The 17,309-nt window shown below is 38.0% G+C and overlaps 3 protein-coding genes across 8 annotated transcripts in view; 1 reads left to right on the top strand and 2 right to left on the bottom strand.

Annotated features, from left to right (window-relative positions):
* The first annotated feature begins 452 nt into the window (after positions 1 to 452).
* elm (calcineurin like EF-hand protein 1 elm) lies at positions 453 to 6,466 on the top strand. The gene is made up of 5 exons (XM_089861518.1): positions 453 to 876; positions 2,892 to 2,964; positions 3,051 to 3,241; positions 4,288 to 4,391; positions 5,564 to 6,466. The coding sequence occupies exons 1-5, from the start codon at positions 810 to 812 to the stop codon at positions 5,696 to 5,698; spliced, it is 570 nt and encodes a 189-aa protein (XP_089717644.1). The 5' UTR covers positions 453 to 809; the 3' UTR covers positions 5,699 to 6,466.
* On the bottom strand, positions 6,467 to 8,345 carry LOC149594101 (uncharacterized). 3 transcript variants are annotated; one of them, XM_089861517.1, is made up of 4 exons: positions 7,569 to 8,345; positions 7,407 to 7,472; positions 6,981 to 7,328; positions 6,467 to 6,905 (listed from the first exon to the last, which is right to left on the bottom strand). In XM_089861517.1, the coding sequence occupies exons 1-4, from the start codon at positions 7,760 to 7,762 to the stop codon at positions 6,665 to 6,667; spliced, it is 849 nt and encodes a 282-aa protein (XP_089717643.1). In that variant the 5' UTR covers positions 7,763 to 8,345; the 3' UTR covers positions 6,467 to 6,664. The 3 variants fall into 3 exon arrangements, with proteins under 3 accessions (XP_089717643.1, XP_089717642.1, XP_089717641.1); XM_089861516.1 differs by having other exon boundaries at positions 6,981 to 7,472; positions 7,569 to 7,810; positions 8,081 to 8,338; XM_089861515.1 differs by having other exon boundaries at positions 6,981 to 7,472; positions 7,569 to 7,786; positions 8,081 to 8,338.
* Positions 8,346 to 9,672: 1,327 nt separating this feature from the next.
* Sec23 (transport protein Sec23) overlaps positions 9,673 to 17,309 on the bottom strand; it is a 30,777-nt gene continuing 23,140 nt past the window's right edge. For 2 of the 4 annotated variants that reach the window (XM_089861381.1, XM_089861378.1), the window contains exons 19-21: positions 16,534 to 16,551; positions 11,850 to 11,867; positions 9,673 to 9,904 (exon numbers count right to left, since the gene is read on the bottom strand). In XM_089861381.1, coding sequence (XP_089717507.1) covers positions 9,815 to 9,904; positions 11,850 to 11,867; positions 16,534 to 16,551 — 126 coding nt within the window. In that variant the 3' untranslated portion in view covers positions 9,673 to 9,814. The remainder of the gene's footprint in view (positions 9,905 to 11,849; positions 11,868 to 16,533; positions 16,552 to 17,309) is intronic. The other 2 variants (XM_089861379.1, XM_089861380.1) reach the window with 2 other exon arrangements.

The raw sequence follows: 17,309 nt of genomic DNA, 5'->3' as shown, positions 1-17,309 counted from the left end.
AAATACGACGCAAGTCACGCAACGGCCAACCAGGGCCAGAAATAAGAAAATTTCTTATAGAACACGTGTCCAGTGATATCCCTTTTGACTGGAAAAAATTGTAGGACATTGTCCACTGGAGTGTACAAAAATAGTGTCGCATCTTCATAGTCAAGCTATCTAAACTTCGGAAAAATTTATTTGTCAACTGTCCAGTGACCCCTTTAGTTTTTTTAACACGTTATGGGACATTTTAAATTTATTGGACAATGTCCTGTGTGTTCCGGCCCTCTCTCTCATTAAAATTTCAGGTTATTAGGAACAGTGTGACAGAGGAATGAGAGGATATTGCCCAAAAAAGCTACCGCCTCCCGTAATGATAATTTTCGGTTCCCTTGAGTTTCCTACCAAAAGTCCGGATGTCGCGCTTATATATTAAATTCGAATTCCTTGAACGGGTGTCAATTGCGCGTGATCGAGTGGGCTGTGTTGCAACTTACAAGTTGTTGCTTAACTTCTATCATTGCCATTATTTCCTGCGCTGCATCATTAACCTGATTTTAAATTTCGGATCTTTACCAGCTTAAATTAATTTTTAATTGAAGTTAGGCCTAAGAAATGGCCTTTAAAGATTAAATAGCAATCCCTAAGTTAAGTGGTGTTTTAAAGTTAAGTGTAATAGTATTAAATAGTTAAACAGTCAACTGAAGCCTTTGTCACTGTAATTGAACTCGTCCTTGAAAAAAAGTTGAAGCGAAATTTTGTCCATCAAAACTTGAACTTTTAATATTTTTTAATAATAATTTGGAGAAAGTTTTTGAGAGTTAAAAATGGGAAATAAATCTTCGTTGATGCTTCAGTCTGAAGAGATTGCTGAAATTCAACAAGAAACTGGATGTAAGTGGTGTTTTTGCATTAATAATACCTAGTCTAGCTAACCCTTTAATTGTGGGTTTTTCCTGAAGTAAATTATTAGCTACCCGTTCCTCATACAGGGTTCGTGCGGAACCTGGAAAAAGGGGGGAATAGGTCAGGGATTTATAGTTCTTTCCTAAAAAGTCAGGGATTTCCTTTGATATATCCCCCCATGGATTAATTAACGCTAAGGATTGTTCGTTCCCCCTAAAAGATAAAGTATACATGTTCCAAACCCCCCCCCCCCCTAGCCGCAGCTACTATCCCTAACAGGAAGTTATAAGAAAATTGGACCAAATGTCATTATGACGTCAAAAATTGAAATCCCGCCTAAAATTGCTTGGGCGCCGCCATCTTTAAAACCCGCAAAACCAATTTATGTTGCCTAGAGATGGCGCTATATCTACATCCGTTTAGGGGGAATCAAGGAATAATTCGGAACATGTAGATGGCGATATTAATACGTCGAAAACACTGTTAGTGAACAATCCCTAGCGTTAGTTAATCCATGATCAAACCATGTTTCGAGCAGTGTTATAGAGAGCTTTCAGTTGAAGGAGGAGCTGAGTCTCATGACATAATTTACGCTGCCATATTGGTGGGTTTAAAGCAGGAATGAAGCTGAGACCACTTCAATATGGCTACCAGAACAGCGGTAAGACTTGGGAGGGTGTGAGGTACTACTATCCTATCTGAAAGCCCTCTATATATGGGCTAGGTGTGATGAAGTGGGCTCTGGTAAACACCTTAAAATGGCCAGGGCTATAATTTTTTTTTTGTTCCGTTTGGGCATGGATTAACTAACGCTAGGGATTGTTCACTAACCGGGTGTCCCATGTAACGCTATCGCCAACTACATGTTCCGAATTATTCCTTGATTCCCCTCTTCATTCCCCCAATTTATTGGACCGAAACGGATGTAGATATAGCGCCATCTCTAGGCAAAATAAATCGTTTTGCGGATTTTAAAGATGGCGGCGCCCAATTTTAGGCGGGGTTTTGATTTTGACGTCATAGGACACGTGACATTTGGTCCAATTTTCTTATAACTTCCTGTTAGGGAAAGTAGCTGCTGCTAGGGGGCATTTGGAACATGTATACTTTATCTTTTAGGGGGAACGAACAATCCCTAGCGTTAGTTAATCTATGGTTTGGGGGTGACGAGCTAGGGCTTGAGAAGCCTTACAGCTCCATAGGGAGGAATTGAAGTACAAGGAAGAGGAGGGTGTGAGCAGGAATGTTTTGAAGCCAATTTAAATTTGGGTAGGAACCTTAGGGAGGCGAGGTCAAAGGGTTGGGAGTTCCAGAGGGGAATTGTCCATTGAAAAAACGAGTGCTTCAAGCGGTCTTTATGGGAGGGTGGGAGAAAAAGCTTGAAGGAATGACCTCGGGTGGCATGGTTTGATGGGGCATGGGAAAAATATTTCTGACCATAGTCTGCTACCACGAATTTTCTCATGACGTCACACGCTCCTATCTCTTACCTCGGTTTTGGCGACCATATTGGAAGTCGTCAGCTTAAGCAATACAATTTAGACCCCCAATATTGACGTCACGTTCCCATAGCTCCTCCCTTCTCAGTACCACTCTATTGGTGTGAACAATACGAAACAGGCTGATAAGGTCGAGATATGTACGTTGAGTAGGCAAAGAAACCCAATTGGGAAAATTTTTCAGGGATAAGCTGGGAAAGTCAGGGATTTTTAAGGTAAGTTGGTTATGGTTAAGTTTAGGTTAGGTTCATCTTTCAGGCCACTCTTGGGCAATTCCTCCTGAGTACCCTAGCCCTTATAGGGTTCCGATTGCACATGTTCTTACGTTTTTAGAATATAAAAGAAATGTATTGTTTTAGAGGTATTCGGTTAACCATTTCAAACGAATAATTCGGGTTCGCTACTCAATAAGTGGTTTTCGCACACTACTAATTATTATGTTTGAAGCTTAGTCCAAAATGCCGAGGACTTAACAAATATTTTGTGTTTTTTAATTGCGTTCAGTTTTACCAAGCCAAATTGAGCGTTTGTACAGCAGATTTACGAGTCTCGATAAAGGCGATAATGGAACTCTGAGGTGAGTGACAAACGAGTCTTTGAGTACGTTGTGCTTGAGGTTCTTTACTATTACTTCGAGAGAAGCTATAATTCTCTTATTGTTAGTCGTGAAGATTTTCTGCGCATTCCCGAGTTGGCCATCAACCCTTTGGGCGATCGAATTGTGCACGCATTCTTCGCAGAGGCCTACGATGATCGGATCAACTTCCGTCAATTCATGAGAGTTCTTTCTCGCTTTAGACCAATCAAAAAGAGCAAGGAAAATAAACTCAACAACCGTGAAGAAAAACTAAGATGTGAGTGTCCATTTCACGAACTATCCTTTTAAAGGGATGATGAAGTACAAATCCTTGACCAAAGAAATATTGTGAACTGAATTGTTAGCTTGCAGGGCTCATACAAACCTGGAAACAGGAAAAACCTGGAAAAATCAGGGAAATAAAAAGTTGACAAAAACCTCAGGGAAAACTCAGGGAAATTTAGAATTTTTAGTAAAATTCAGGGAAGTCAATGAAATTTGCGTCAAACAGGGACCGAGTAATTAAGCAAAATGTTCGTAAATATTCCCTCCATAGGATTAACATTACACTATATTTTGGAGGCTTATAACTCTGGTTCTACTAGAGATACGGGGATGTCCTTTTAGTATGTTATAGTCCAATTTGACCCCCATCCAACCATACTAACAACTTAGGGCTACGACAAACAGGGGCCGAGGAATTGAGCAAAATGTTCATAAACAATCCCTCCATAGGATTAACATTACACTATATTTTGGAGGCTTATAACTCTGGTTCTATTAGAGATACGGGGATGTCCTTTGAGTATGTTATAGTCCAATTTGCCCCCCCCCTCCTTCGTTAACATTTGCTCCATAGGATACTCGATATACACGGAAAACTCAGGGAAGTGTATGGGGAAAAACCTGGAAATCTAAGGGAAATTTGTTTTCCAAAAGTTGTATGAACCCTGGCTTAGCCATGAACACGTGATATAGAGATTGACCTCCACCCCAACCAGTTACTTCATACAGAGTGCACAAATTATGATTTAATGAGTAAACTAGTACGTTTTTATCTGTAACTCGCTTCATTTGTTGGTACCCTTTAATTTAACAGAAACGAATGAGTCGCAGCCTTTTTTAGAGGACCCTGATTGGCTGTAGAAAACAATTTTGTCTTATTTTAACAGCCTTAACTTGTTTCTCTACTTCTTTATCGCTTTAAGCTTGTCACTCTGTGTTAACTTCATACAGATATAAGTTACGTAGTCAAAGGCATGGAGGTGTCATTACACTACCAGAAAATAGTATTTTAAATCTTAATTGCTTTTTGGTTTATAGTTGCTTTTAAGATGTACGATTTGGATGATGATGACAAAATTTCTCGAGATGAACTTCTGGCAGTTCTGCACATGATGGTTGGAGCAAATATATCCGAAGATCAAGTAAGTAAAATGGAAGACTTTGTTTACAATCTTTAGCATATAATCGTAGTTCAATCATAACTTGTAAAGTAGGACAAAATGTGATAGAACATTTGACTCAAAATCGCCTGTACTTCGTTCCTACCTCGGACTATCTAACCATGGTTGTGTTAAACCCGCGTTAACAAAAGGCAATGCGTTACTGCGTAGCAAGCGCCCTCTGGTGTCTACCGACCGCAATTTATCGCCGAATTTTTACTATTTAACTAGGGTTTGGTGATAAACTTGCGACATCGGCCGCCACTACGGTAGTGTCAGGCGTTGCTCTAAGCAAACCTAGCTCCCTATTCAGTTGCCGGTCCATGGTTGGGTACTCTGAGATCCTACCACCCTTTCTAAAACACCCTGCACAAGATTATTGTAGAAAAATTGTATTTAAAGAACTCCCAAGATTATTAGACCAAAATTGTATTAACACCCTATTTTCGAACAGTTTTTGGAAAGTCAGATATTTCAGTACTAAATAAGTTACTGATGTGAACAAGTAGACCAATACATAACATTATAAATTATTTCCGATCAATTACACCCATTTTTAAACTTCTTCGACTCGTACTTTTACAGCAAAATGCGTTTTAGAAAATCTATATAACAGTCAGCCCCAAAATGGAACACCCCGCCCCTAACTTGGAACTGAGAGCCCCTAAATGGAACACCCCTCCCCTAACTTGTAAATGAGAGCCCCTAAATGGAACACCCCTCCCCTAACTTGGAACTGAGAGCCCCTAAATGGAATGTCCCCTTCCTAACTTGGAACTGAGAGCCCCTAAATGGAATGTCCCCTCCCATAACTTGGAACTGAGAGCCCCTAAATGGAACGTCCCCTCCCATAACTTGGAACTGAGAGCCCCTAAATGGAACACCCCTCCCCTAACTTGGAAATGAGAGCCCCTAAATCGAACAACCCCTCCCCTAACTTGGAACCGAGATCCTCTAAATGGAACACCCTCCCCTAACTTGGAACTGAGAGCCCCGAAATGGAACACCCCCTACCTAACTTTGAACTGAGAGCCCCTAAATGGAACACCCTCCCCTAACTTGGAACTGAGAGCCCCGAAATGGAACACCCCCTCCCTAACTTCACTTTTTTACGTTATTTCTTAAATTAAACGATCTGTAATTAACACTTTTAGCTGGCGAGTATTGCTGATCGAACCATCATGGAAGCGGATCAAGATGGCGATCAGAAGATATCATTTGAGGAATTTTGCGCCACCCTGGAACGCACAGACGTTGAAGAAAAAATGAGCATTCGCTTCTTGCATTAGAAATATTCGATAAATAAATGACACCTTACAACAATAATTTAAGTAATTTAAGATTAAAGAGATAAAGAAATTACTTTGGTTTTTAATCGATTTAGGCTTATTATCTTTAGCGTGACGTCACACTCAATGTGGAAACCTGGTTTGGACTGGGTTTCCTTAAAGGGAGGGTAAAAGGAAAATTTAAGTGATTGTTTATCGATACTACTAACTATAAGACCCCAATCTGCATAGTGAAACATCCAGGAAGTATCTCATAGTGATTTTGAAGTTACAATGTTTCATATTCATATTTCATGGATAATTTGAAATTAGCACCTCCGTAACAAAGTTCCAAGAAGGAATGGTAATAATTTCATTAAATACCTTAGACTAATTTTAATATCATTCGGAATCTGTATTTCCTGGACGTTTCACTATACAGATTGGTCCAATAATTAGTACAAGAATCACGCCTGGTCCAAAAAAGGGTCATACATTTAGCCTAATTTCTACATTTACTTTAACCGGTTTTTCAAAAACTGCTGAAATACAACTACTTTCACCGAGACCTTCCTGGGGTATAGTTTAAATGTAGTTAGGCCATTGAGTGTCAGAATGTTACATCGATTAAAACCTAAGAATTTCATTAGCCCTTTTGAAAAAAATATATATAAAAGTTTTACCATAGTTACTTTGGAAATGTATTTTTATACCAAATATCAGTTTGTGTTTAAAATTTTATTTGGAATGTATAGTTTATACGGATTATTTAAAAGACTTTCAATCAAATTTTGTCTTCGCTTTTATTTAGCTACAAATATATACGTACATTTGGAAATGGAAACCCACTTTATTCCCGATGCCAAGGCTTAACGCGAGGGCCGAGTATTTAACTGATAAATCTGCTTCAGAGTCCAAACGTTTAATCAGGGCCTAAAATAAGCATAAGGATACTGGACGTTTAAAGCAGAATCCTGTTTTTACGAGCTACAATGGTGCATTAAATTTTGTGGCAGATCCTACACTACACACATTGGCAATTTCTTTTAAATTGCTGGCCAAGTTACCGTCTCCATTAAGTATACACAAAAGTTTCCTGATAACACTTCCTTTCGGTAAAGAATTCCCCTTCAAAGTATCATCTTTCACAATTTCTTGCACTTTTGGGATTCTTAAAATGCACTGGATTACGCTGTTCATGAAACAAGTGTTGCCAGTATTTGGAAAACTAAATTTTAAAAGCAATTAATAAGCAAACATAGTTTAAATATTAACTCGTTATATTTAAGCGGCAATTATTTACCCTGTTGTCCAATTAAATATTGCACTTTGTGCGTTTGAAATTGGACTCAATATTGCGTGTGAAAGTGGTTTGCTTAAAACCCTCATTTTAACCTTTAACATATTATTGCCTTTAGAAAAGTTCCTCCATTTTCCATACAGCTGATTGCTCGATCTTTTAATTCCGAATTCATGGGCAATTTTATACCACGAACCAACACCATATTTCCCAACACCAATAAACAAACGATCTTCTTCATCCCCGGTCCAAGCTTTCCTGCATTGTTTAGCAGGACATTTTTCTTGCTGCTTCACGGGTAAACGTGTTTTGTCATCATCTTGGTCTTGATCAGGAGGACTAGGTGTTTCCCTAAAATATTCCACAGTGCTTTTACTCCAGAAATTTTTAGACGAAGTAGTCAATGGAGGGCTTGGAGTTCTAGAGCACCTAGGAATCTCCGGTGAAAATTGGTTTTTTCTTGTAACGGAATTGTCTTCACATTTAGAAATTTTCCTAAGAGTGAATTTTAAACCAAGACAACATTATAAAATTGTGGGGGAAGCCAAATTTGATTTCTAACTCTACTTTCACGATTGATTTTCTACTTACTTCTGCTTCTTTGGTTGTGAAATTAGACGGGTATAACATGGTATAAGTTTCTTCTTCGGCGGGGTAGCTACATATTTTATGTCTTTTCTTACCAACTGGTCCACTCTACATACTTCACGGCCCAATGCCTTATTAACCATTTGCGCCATTCGTGGGTTTGGTTTATTTCCTAATTTCTTGGCATATTTTCCCATTTTTGAAATAATTGCAGGGAGTGCCTACCAGACCCAGCAGAGTAGCAACTTCACAATACGCAACCACAATACGTGTGGTCACTGTGGTGTGATGTGAGTCACGAGTGGCTAAAAGTGCGCCTCTTTTTAAGATAGAATAATATTTTGGAAAAGGTGGCAATAAACAAGCTAATTAGCAATTATTTAGAAAATGTAGCAATATTTTGGAGTAAAACATACAATTTTGGAAAAGGGGGAAATTTATTCAGTTGATTTAACTTGATAATAACAAAAACAGGCGCACATTTAGCCGCTCATATAGAAACTTGAAGGTCTTACCTTTGCTGGAAAATTTTGTTGACTTAAGGAAAAATTTGGAACACAATTTTGAAACTGAAGTTAGGCTTAGCAATTTTGAAACGCGTGTGATTTGGGGGGGGGGTGAAATATTTCAAAATCACGCGCTCCTATAATCACGTGACAAAATGTAAAGGCAACGTGTATGGGCAGAAGAAAATAGGGGAAAAGGGTAGCCGTAGCCTTGAGCCATACAAGTCGTCCAGTGATTCTCACTTACAATGGTCGATTCCCCTACCACCCTTAAAATTTGAATCTGGCCAATCGGCGCGAAGCATAAAATAGTACCAGATTTCATTGCGAACGCCACCATGTAGCGAACTGTAAAACTAACTTGTGTAGTCTGCTTATATTTCTGCTGTGCTTCAGTTTGAGTTAGGGTTACGTCAGGCAACAGGTTAATGCGGATATTGGTTTAATTAAGGACGAAAATTCGGTTATTTAATAAAATGAATGTCGTTAAGAGTACTCAGTGTGATTTAACGTACAAGGAAACTACCGATAAGAAAACTCAGGCTGTGTTGAAAGGAAAAGTAAAATCTACCCAAACCAATCCCAATGTTAAAAATCAAACAACAACAACTTGGATACAACTTTATTACTTTGAACTCTTCCCTATCACAGGTCAAAACTTCGGACAGGTTAATTTTTTCCCTGGGACTTAAAAATACAATTGTATTTAAAAATAAAGACATATATTTTAAAATAAGTTATGAATTTAGTACTTACCACTCGATTCCAGCCTCTGCCACTCTGCCTGAGTGCCTCACTGCCTCTAGCAGACGCCTCTAGTCAGTTGGAAGGCGTAGGACCGTACTGTACACAGAATAACGTCACTCGTGTGTTAATGCGCGTAAAAATCCTATCTCTCTTCACCCCCACGGGGAGGGAAATGGCGCGAAAAATCCGTAAACGGGACGCCTCGCGAAGTTGCCCAAGCTACCCACTTCCCCTATTTTCTTCTGGTATGGGTGTGTGTGATATTTTCAAAAGGGATACTAAAAGCTGAAATTTAGATATTTTGTTAATCATATATCATAATGGCGCAACGTTTGATTAAAGACACGTCATATCTCGTAAATTATACACATAAGTCACGATAAGAGTTCCTTTTGTAATTCCAAAACATCGGATGCGAATCCGGACAGACATAGCTAACGATCTCGTAGACAGACGCTATCTCAGAAATAGGCCAGAAAAATTAATGTAAATAATATAAAAATAATGAAGTTGAACCCTTGTTAGGGGCGACAAATGAATCGACTCCAACGCCTTTGATTCCAACAACGTTATTTTTGCATCGAGGAGGGGGAGTGGAAAGTGGAGAAAAACTTGTGGTTCTTTTTATCGCGCATATTCCGCGCGCAGTACAGAGGAGTTTCCGTTTCTGACGTCAAATCGTAAGTGGCCCAAGAGTAGATCAAACAAAATCAATCAAGCCTGAAACTCTCTATTTCTAGTCATGTTTAGGGGCAATAAAGTAATATATATTTGTGGAGCGGTAGAGCTTCCACTCCTCTCCTATTGCTGTAGCTGAAAACACGTGACGTAGATAAAAGTGACACCATATTGAATAATTTTCCTATATGAGATATTTATTTTCAACCCTCGTAATAAACATTTAACTTATAATATTTCTTGAAAAAAGAAAACAATTTTGACGAATATAAAGTGACACAACATTTTGAAAATTAATTATTAATTTGTTAATTATTTTTAGGCGGAACTAGACACAGCCAGTTTTTTCAAATGGTCCATGAAAACTTGCAGACTGACATCATCTGTTAAAACTGGCGCACCCGAGTCCTGAAATTAAAAAAAAAAATAATAGTCTCGTAAATATATATTTTGTCTCACATTGGAATGTGTACGGAATTCAAAATTCCGATAATTTTATATAAATTTTCGAAGTTTGCTAATTTTCTTATGGGAAATTTTCTATAGGAAAACCATGGATATAGAATGGGCGTGAGGGAATTTATTTTCACGCTATAGGATAGGCAACTCCCTATCTCGAACGACAGCTTATTCTGTATATACTCTGTTACAGCATCGGTTGTCAGCACGCGCAAAGTCAGGTGTCTACGTCACCTAGCTTTGTACATGCTGACAAAAGACGAAAAACTTCAGGATTTAAAATATCCGCGAGTTTTTGTAGCTCGCGTGCACGGACCTCTATGCTTTAGTTTCAAATACGTGTGGTAGGCTGTTGGCAATTTCACAAGTATTTGAAACTAAGGCCTAGAGGTCCGTGCACTCGAGCTACAAAAAACTCGCGGATATTTATAATTTTAAATCCTGAAGTTTATTGTCTCTCTTGTCAGCACGCACAAAGCTAGGTTACATAGAGACCTTGCTTTGAGCGTGCTGACAACCGATGTTGTAACAGAGTATATACAGAATAAGCTGTCGTTTGAGATAGGGAGTTACTTATCCTGTAGAGTGAAAACAAATTTCCTCACGCCAATTCTTTATCCATGTTTAACCTTAAAAAATTTATATAAAATTAAATAAACGCATTTGGTAAGTTTCGGGTAAGGGCCAGTCTCGTTTAAAATGCACTTTTTAATTGAAATTTAATAACGTAGAGGGTATTTTTCTCTTCAAAATAAGAGAAGTTTCGTTAAAATCGGTTAGAATTTCACTAAGATAAAAATTTTAGAATGATTTAAAAATCTATAGTGGGAATTATTTTCATTGCCCTTCCGCGTCATAATTACGTAAGAGGTTGGCTCACGGACTCTTCAACTTAATTAAAATTTCAAACTAGGCTTAGCAATAACGTAATGCGGAGCCTCCGGGATATCTAGGCCCATGCATGTAGCGAAGCAAGAATATTTTTTTGACTAATTTAGTTCGCCGTGTTTTCCCGCTTGGTGGCGCTTTCAGCACCGTAAAATAAACAAGTTCAGCCTCATGACCCCGTCGACTGCTACAATATTAGGACAAGGTATAGACGTAGAGCGGAGAAGCCGAGGTCGCGGATACTTAAAAAATGTTTTTGATTTCCGAAGACCTTTATTAAACAATCATTCCAAAGAAGTAAAGGATATAAATGTTAAGGTTAAAAAATGAAAGGTTTTGAAGGGGTAAAAAATCCTCTAATGGTATATGAAAACTGTGAATTAGCAACTTCAAGAAGTTTTGCTTTACTAAAAAAACAACGATGTTAAAATCTCATAATTACTTTTTTGTACATACAATCTAACCAATAGATTCAATAAAAAGTGAATAGCCCCTAAAAATTACGTTAATTTAAAGGTGAAACCTTTCTCTTTCATAAAAGTTTTATAATTGGCCCCTAAAATGTCATCGATAATTTATGGAAGACCCCGGTCGCAACGGTCATAAAAGCGCCACCTCGTACACACAAAGAGTAAAAATATTTCGTCTATGAAACTGGATATTTCCCCACGTAAAAATCGACATGCATGGGCCTAGATATCCCGGAGGCTCCGCGTAATGCGTAAGATTAGGCTTAAGCCTAAGCCTTCTTTGTATATTTTAAAACTACATCAAGAGGAACTGACAGCAGCTTCCGGTAGCGCGTTTTAGAAAGTAAAATGTTCCAACATTATTTCTATATTTAAAATTTCACGAATTAAACGAGACTCGGCCTTTGTGTCTTTAACAAAATTTAAAACAATTATACAAAATGTGTCTGGCCATTTCTTTCCACCTTTAAATTACGCGTGTACTAAGTAGGTAAACCGTCACCAATGAACCAAATAAACGTAAAAATATAAAATACCGTTGCGTTTGATGGCATCTGGAAACGAATTACCAATCCACAATGTGTCAACGAGGAGGAAATTTAGTAAAACGGCAAAGAAATTAAGAAAAAGGTTATTTGTTAGTGTGTTAGCATTAACATTTGCTTCAAACAAGAATGACTGATTAGGTTCACATTCGTTAATCCACCGTATTCCCATTGCGTGTGCCTGCCAAGGCTTAACGCGCGTTTTTAAACTGACAAATCTCTGTCAAAATGACTAGTCGAATGTTTCAATTAGTTAGGGAAATTTTATAACTCTGGTTCCAAACCAGCTTGGACTAGTTTTTAAATTCAAGAAGAAAGGTTTCTGGTCCTCGGGACCAGTTTATTAATTGAAAATCTATAGTGAAAATAAGGGGGGACCAGTAAGGAGACCACTTTATTTTTTGTACACTAGGGGGGTTACTGGTCCTAAAATTTTCCTATTTCCCAGACTGGTTTCAATATTATTTACTGTGAAGTGCAATCGACGCATCATTTTGACCCAGAATCCTTCAGAAAGTATCTGTTAAGTTCATAGATGGGCACTATCATATCATTTGATAGTTTTACCACTTGATACGATAGAAAACTAAATCTGCCCCAATCAAAGTATCAATTTTGATAGTTATTTTCGAGAAAAATTTGAATTATAATGATCGATTGAGTTTGATAGCTTAGAAAGTGCACTCGAAGTTGATATGATTCATTGATTCGTTGAAATCTTCTAGAGAAAAATATCGATTCTCAACGTGATCTGGCTACTAACCCCATCTTTTAGAAATCATAAAAAATGATAGGCATTATTCCTTGAGAAATATATTGATTTTTTGAGTGATTTTATTTGGCGACATCTGTTTTCTGATTTGATTTTAAAAAAATTATGAGCTAATCTTTGATAGGCAATTTTGATAGTTATGAAAATTTCTGGAAAGATAAGTCGTTTTTTGAATGATATCGAAGTTTTTAATATATTTTAACGTTAGCAAGTGTAGGTTTATTCTATAAGAAGATTCTGTACTTGGTGGTCGTTATAACCCTCTCAAACAAATAAATAAAAATAAAATAAACGATGGTTCAACAGTTCAAACTGTGAAGACGGAGCTTCTTGTATATAGAAGCTCCGTGCTGTCACTGATGTGAACGACTACTCGAGGAGGAAGAACGATTCCACGAAATCATCCAAACGTAGAAGTAGATAAATTAAAGTGTAGATTTTCTGATTTTTATTACCCACAGTTTTTAATTGCAATTTTTGCCTTTAATTATTATTAGTTAACCGTTTATAGTAGATGGTTTAGATTAAATCAAGGGCGAATGATTTTAAAAATTATGAAAAGTAGCTTTTGAACTATAGACAGTTAAAAGTCAAACTTGAGAAATGAGATTATGGAAATTATATGAATATATGAAAATATTAGAAATTCTACAAAATCAGGAAATATCAGGAATCGATTAAACAGAGTAAAATTAGGTAGAGACCAAATCAGTTTGATCGAAAACAATCAAATTTAAAGTCCGAAAATTAAATAATCGATTAATTTAGTCGTCCCTAAAGATTTCAATTTGATTTGATAGGCAAAAAATCTATCTAACAATGAGAGCCAATCTAACATATTGAAGGAAGATTTGATAGTTTCACCATCTATGATTTGTTGAGAGGGAAAAAATCTATCTAACAAATAATGCCAGTCTAAAATATAGCTAGAAGAATTGATAGTTTCGCCAAATATGATAGTTTTGAGAGGAAAAATATCTATCTAACCAGCAGTGTCAGTCTAAAATATAGTCAGAAGAGTTGATAGTTTCGCTATCTATGATAGTTTGAGAGGAAAAATATCGATCTAACCAGCAATGTCAGTCTAAAATATAGTCAGAAGAGTTGATAGTTCCGCCATCTATGATAGTTTGAGAGGAAAAAAATCTATCTAAGAAGGAGTTCCACTCTAAAATATAGCCAAAAGAATTGATAGTTTCGCCATCTATGATAGTTTGATAGAAAAAAAATCTATCTAAAAAGGAGTGCCCAACTCTGGTTAAGTTCAACAGTAGCCCACTCGATCATACGCAACACGACGCAAGCTGATCGGCGTGATCAAGTGGGCTATAATGTACAGGCCATAGAAATAGAGGGAAAAAAGTGTGGCGTCTTGCTGGCGTTCTAGACCATAGATATAGTAAAACTATAAAGGGTCTAGATCCACTTCGCTGGCTTAGGCTTAACGAAAAAACGCGGAAGGGGCAACGAGCAGACAGCCGCTATTTTCTGGGGGTAGCCGTATAAAACGCCATCTATCGGGGACAAATTAGCGGCCAAAATTGGAACTATCATAAGGATGAGTGGCACTCCCTATAGGGCATAATAAGTCAAACCCTCGGAGATGCCATTACTCCATTTTATACGAGCTAAGAGCGGAAAAACGTATTTTATAAATTTTACCATTTTACACCTGTAAAATCTTTTAAAAAACACTTGGAACTTGTATTTCTACTTACTTTCGAGGAAATACCACCGTTTTCTGAAGGTAAGAGCATGGAGGAAGGATACGAGCTATGGGCTCTATAGGAGAGGCCAACTAATAGGCGCGCGAGAAGCCAAAAAGGGTCACGGTGGCGCCGCCAGACGGCGAGTATAGTAATTAAAGTTTTAATGAAAATTCAAAACCATGTCGGGAACAACAAATCGAAACATGTGGTTAGTTATTGATTGCAGCGCTCCTAACTGCAAAAATAATAAAGGAAACGCTAGAAATTTGTCTTTTTTCCGATTTACCCAAAAATACCTGTTTTTTACACGTTATAGAGCAATAATTTGTTTGAACTTTAGTTACTTTACTCGCCGTCTGGCGGCGCCACCGTGACCCTTTTTGGCTTCCCGCACGCCTATTAGTTGGCCTCTCCTATAGAGCCCATAGCTCGTATCCTTCCTCCATGTCCGAGGGTTTGACTTATTATGCCCTATAGGGAGTTAACATAGAGTGCCACTCATCCTTATGATAGTTCCAATTTTGGCCGCTAATTTGTCCCCGATAGATGGCGTTTTATACGGCTACCCCCAGAAAATAGCGGCTGTCTGCTCGTTGCCCCTTCCGCGTCGACCTCCCATTGAATTGTGTATCTACCCTTTTAATATATCTATGTTCTAGACGCGTAAAGCTCCACAGGTTTTTGGGTCATTTACTTAACATCTCTACAATAAGATCTTCTAAATTGCTTGAAAACGCATGTTGCACACGCAAATTGCACACGCAAATGAAGCAAACATTAACTGGTTTAAAGGACTTAAGGAGTTGGAATACTTGAAGGGTCTGTAAAAAAGGCAAAGCTGGGTGGGAAAAATTATTTGAGATAGGCACGTGACTGGGGAGAGCTGTGGTCCAAAGAAGATTAGGTCTTTTTACCATAGATAGAGGATGCGCGTGAAAAACATTCGATGCTCTATAGGATGTGCAACTCCCTATATTAAAAAGTAGAAAAGTCGATACTAGCGCCTCCTGGCTACCAGCGCTGGAAAGCGTCGCGTTAAAAATAATATGGACATAAGAAAAAAAAAACACACACGCGCTATGGTTGATTTTTTTCTTCGCGTCGTCTGCAAGAAGCAAAACGGTGGGTTTTTGTTTCTTATGTCCAGTACATTTTATTTTTCACGCGAGGTTTTCTAGCACTAGTAGCCAGGCGGCGCTAGTATCGGCTAGGTCACTTGTCTACTTTTTAGTATAGGGAGTTACACATCCTATAGAGAGTCGAATGTTTTTCACACGCATCATTTATCCATGGTTTTACTTCGAAAACTAACACTTCGGGGAATGGGCAACGCGAAAAAAACAAGGAGTCTTTGGGCCTTGACATGTTTAAATAATTTGCACCCACCCGCCGATGCCTTTTTAATTTTCATTGCATAAAAAAACCTGGTGCCGAAACGAACATTTTAAGAACATGACAAAACATGTAACTTACAATGCAAAACCAAGTGCTTTTTTATCTATTCTTCTACTAATTATAAGACTTATCCATCCAGGAAATACCCAATAATAATTTTAAAATTCAAATTAGTTTGAGATTTCTAGGTAGATTTTAAGGTTGAGATTTCGAGATTCCTAGGTAGATTTTAAGGTTGAGATTTCGAGATTCCTAGGTAGATTTTAAGGTTGAGATTTCGAGATTCCTAGGTAGATTTTAAGGTTGAGATTTCGAGATTTCTAGGTAGATTTTAAGGTTGAGATTTCGGGATTTCTAGGTAGATTTTAAGGCTGAGATTTCGGAATTTCTAGGTATTTTTTAAGGCTGAGATATAGGAATTTCTGGGTAGATTTTAAGGCTGAGATTTCGGGATTTCTAGGCAGATTTTAAGGTTGAGATTTCGAGATTCCTAGGTAGATTTTAAGGCTGAGATTTCGGGATTTCTAGGCAGATTTTTAAGGTTGAGATTTCGGGATTTCTAGGTAGATTTTAAGGTTGAGATTTCGGGATTTCTAGGTAGATTTTAAGGCTGAGATTTCGGAATTTCTAGATAAATTTTAAGGTTGAGATCTCGGGATTTTGAAGTGAGATTTTAAAAAGCTTTCTAGCGAACTGTACGGGATTTTGAGAAAGATCCGACCTCTCGTTCAGCAATCGCGAACCCATTCACCACCATCACCAATTTTAAATAAAAAAACCCGAAACAATAAAACAATACCGTTGGAACTTCAGCTGCCTGATTACACAAACATATCACAACGACATGGAAATAGAAATCAAACAAAAAACATTCGAATTTAAAATAAAGCATTTCAACAACAATATAGTTTAAAACATTAACACATGTAATATCTTAAACACATAATGGATTACTTACTACCGTTATAATTTATAATATACAACATGTCTAGGGTCGGGGCATCCTGTTTAAAAGGTCTCGAGCTCGCGCAGCGTATCAATTCACCTTATTCCCGATGCGTGTGCCAAGGCTTAACGCGAGATAATTTTTATGCTAGAACACTGGCTAAAAATTATGAAGGATGATGAAAAATCTGAGAGAAAAAGACGCGCTAACCAAAGAGGGTATAAAGAGGGGGAGTAGAAGGCTTGGCTGGAGGGTTCTCGCTTTGAAAGTTTACCTCTAAGCTTTCGGCGTGCGCGCGCACCTTTCTCTGCCTTGTTATTAATCGAAATACGGTGAACCGGATATTAGCTTCAACTCCATCTCCTTTTGCGCTAACTGCGGAACGGTTCAGGTCCGATGAGACTCTAGAAATGGGAGGGGAATACTCGGAAAATAGGCAAACCGCCCGCCATTTTTCCGAGTATTCCTCCCCCATTTCTAGCGTCCCAACGCACCTGAACTATTCCACAGTTAAAGCGCCTATTTCACATTCCCCCCCCCATCAACCATGAAATGACAGCTTCAGATTTCGACTCTGAATAGACCCAACCAACAAAACTTTTGAATCTTTATAAAAGGCTCAGATCTCG

This window comes from Phalangium opilio, unplaced genomic scaffold (assembly GCF_054372755.1).
Source record: "Phalangium opilio isolate 3A_F unplaced genomic scaffold, DU_Popi_V2 ptg000390l_1, whole genome shotgun sequence".
Lineage (NCBI taxonomy): Eukaryota > Metazoa > Arthropoda > Arachnida > Opiliones > Phalangiidae > Phalangium > Phalangium opilio.
The sequence above is the reverse complement of the archived record's forward strand: the minus strand, read 5'-3'. Positions and strand labels throughout refer to the sequence as shown.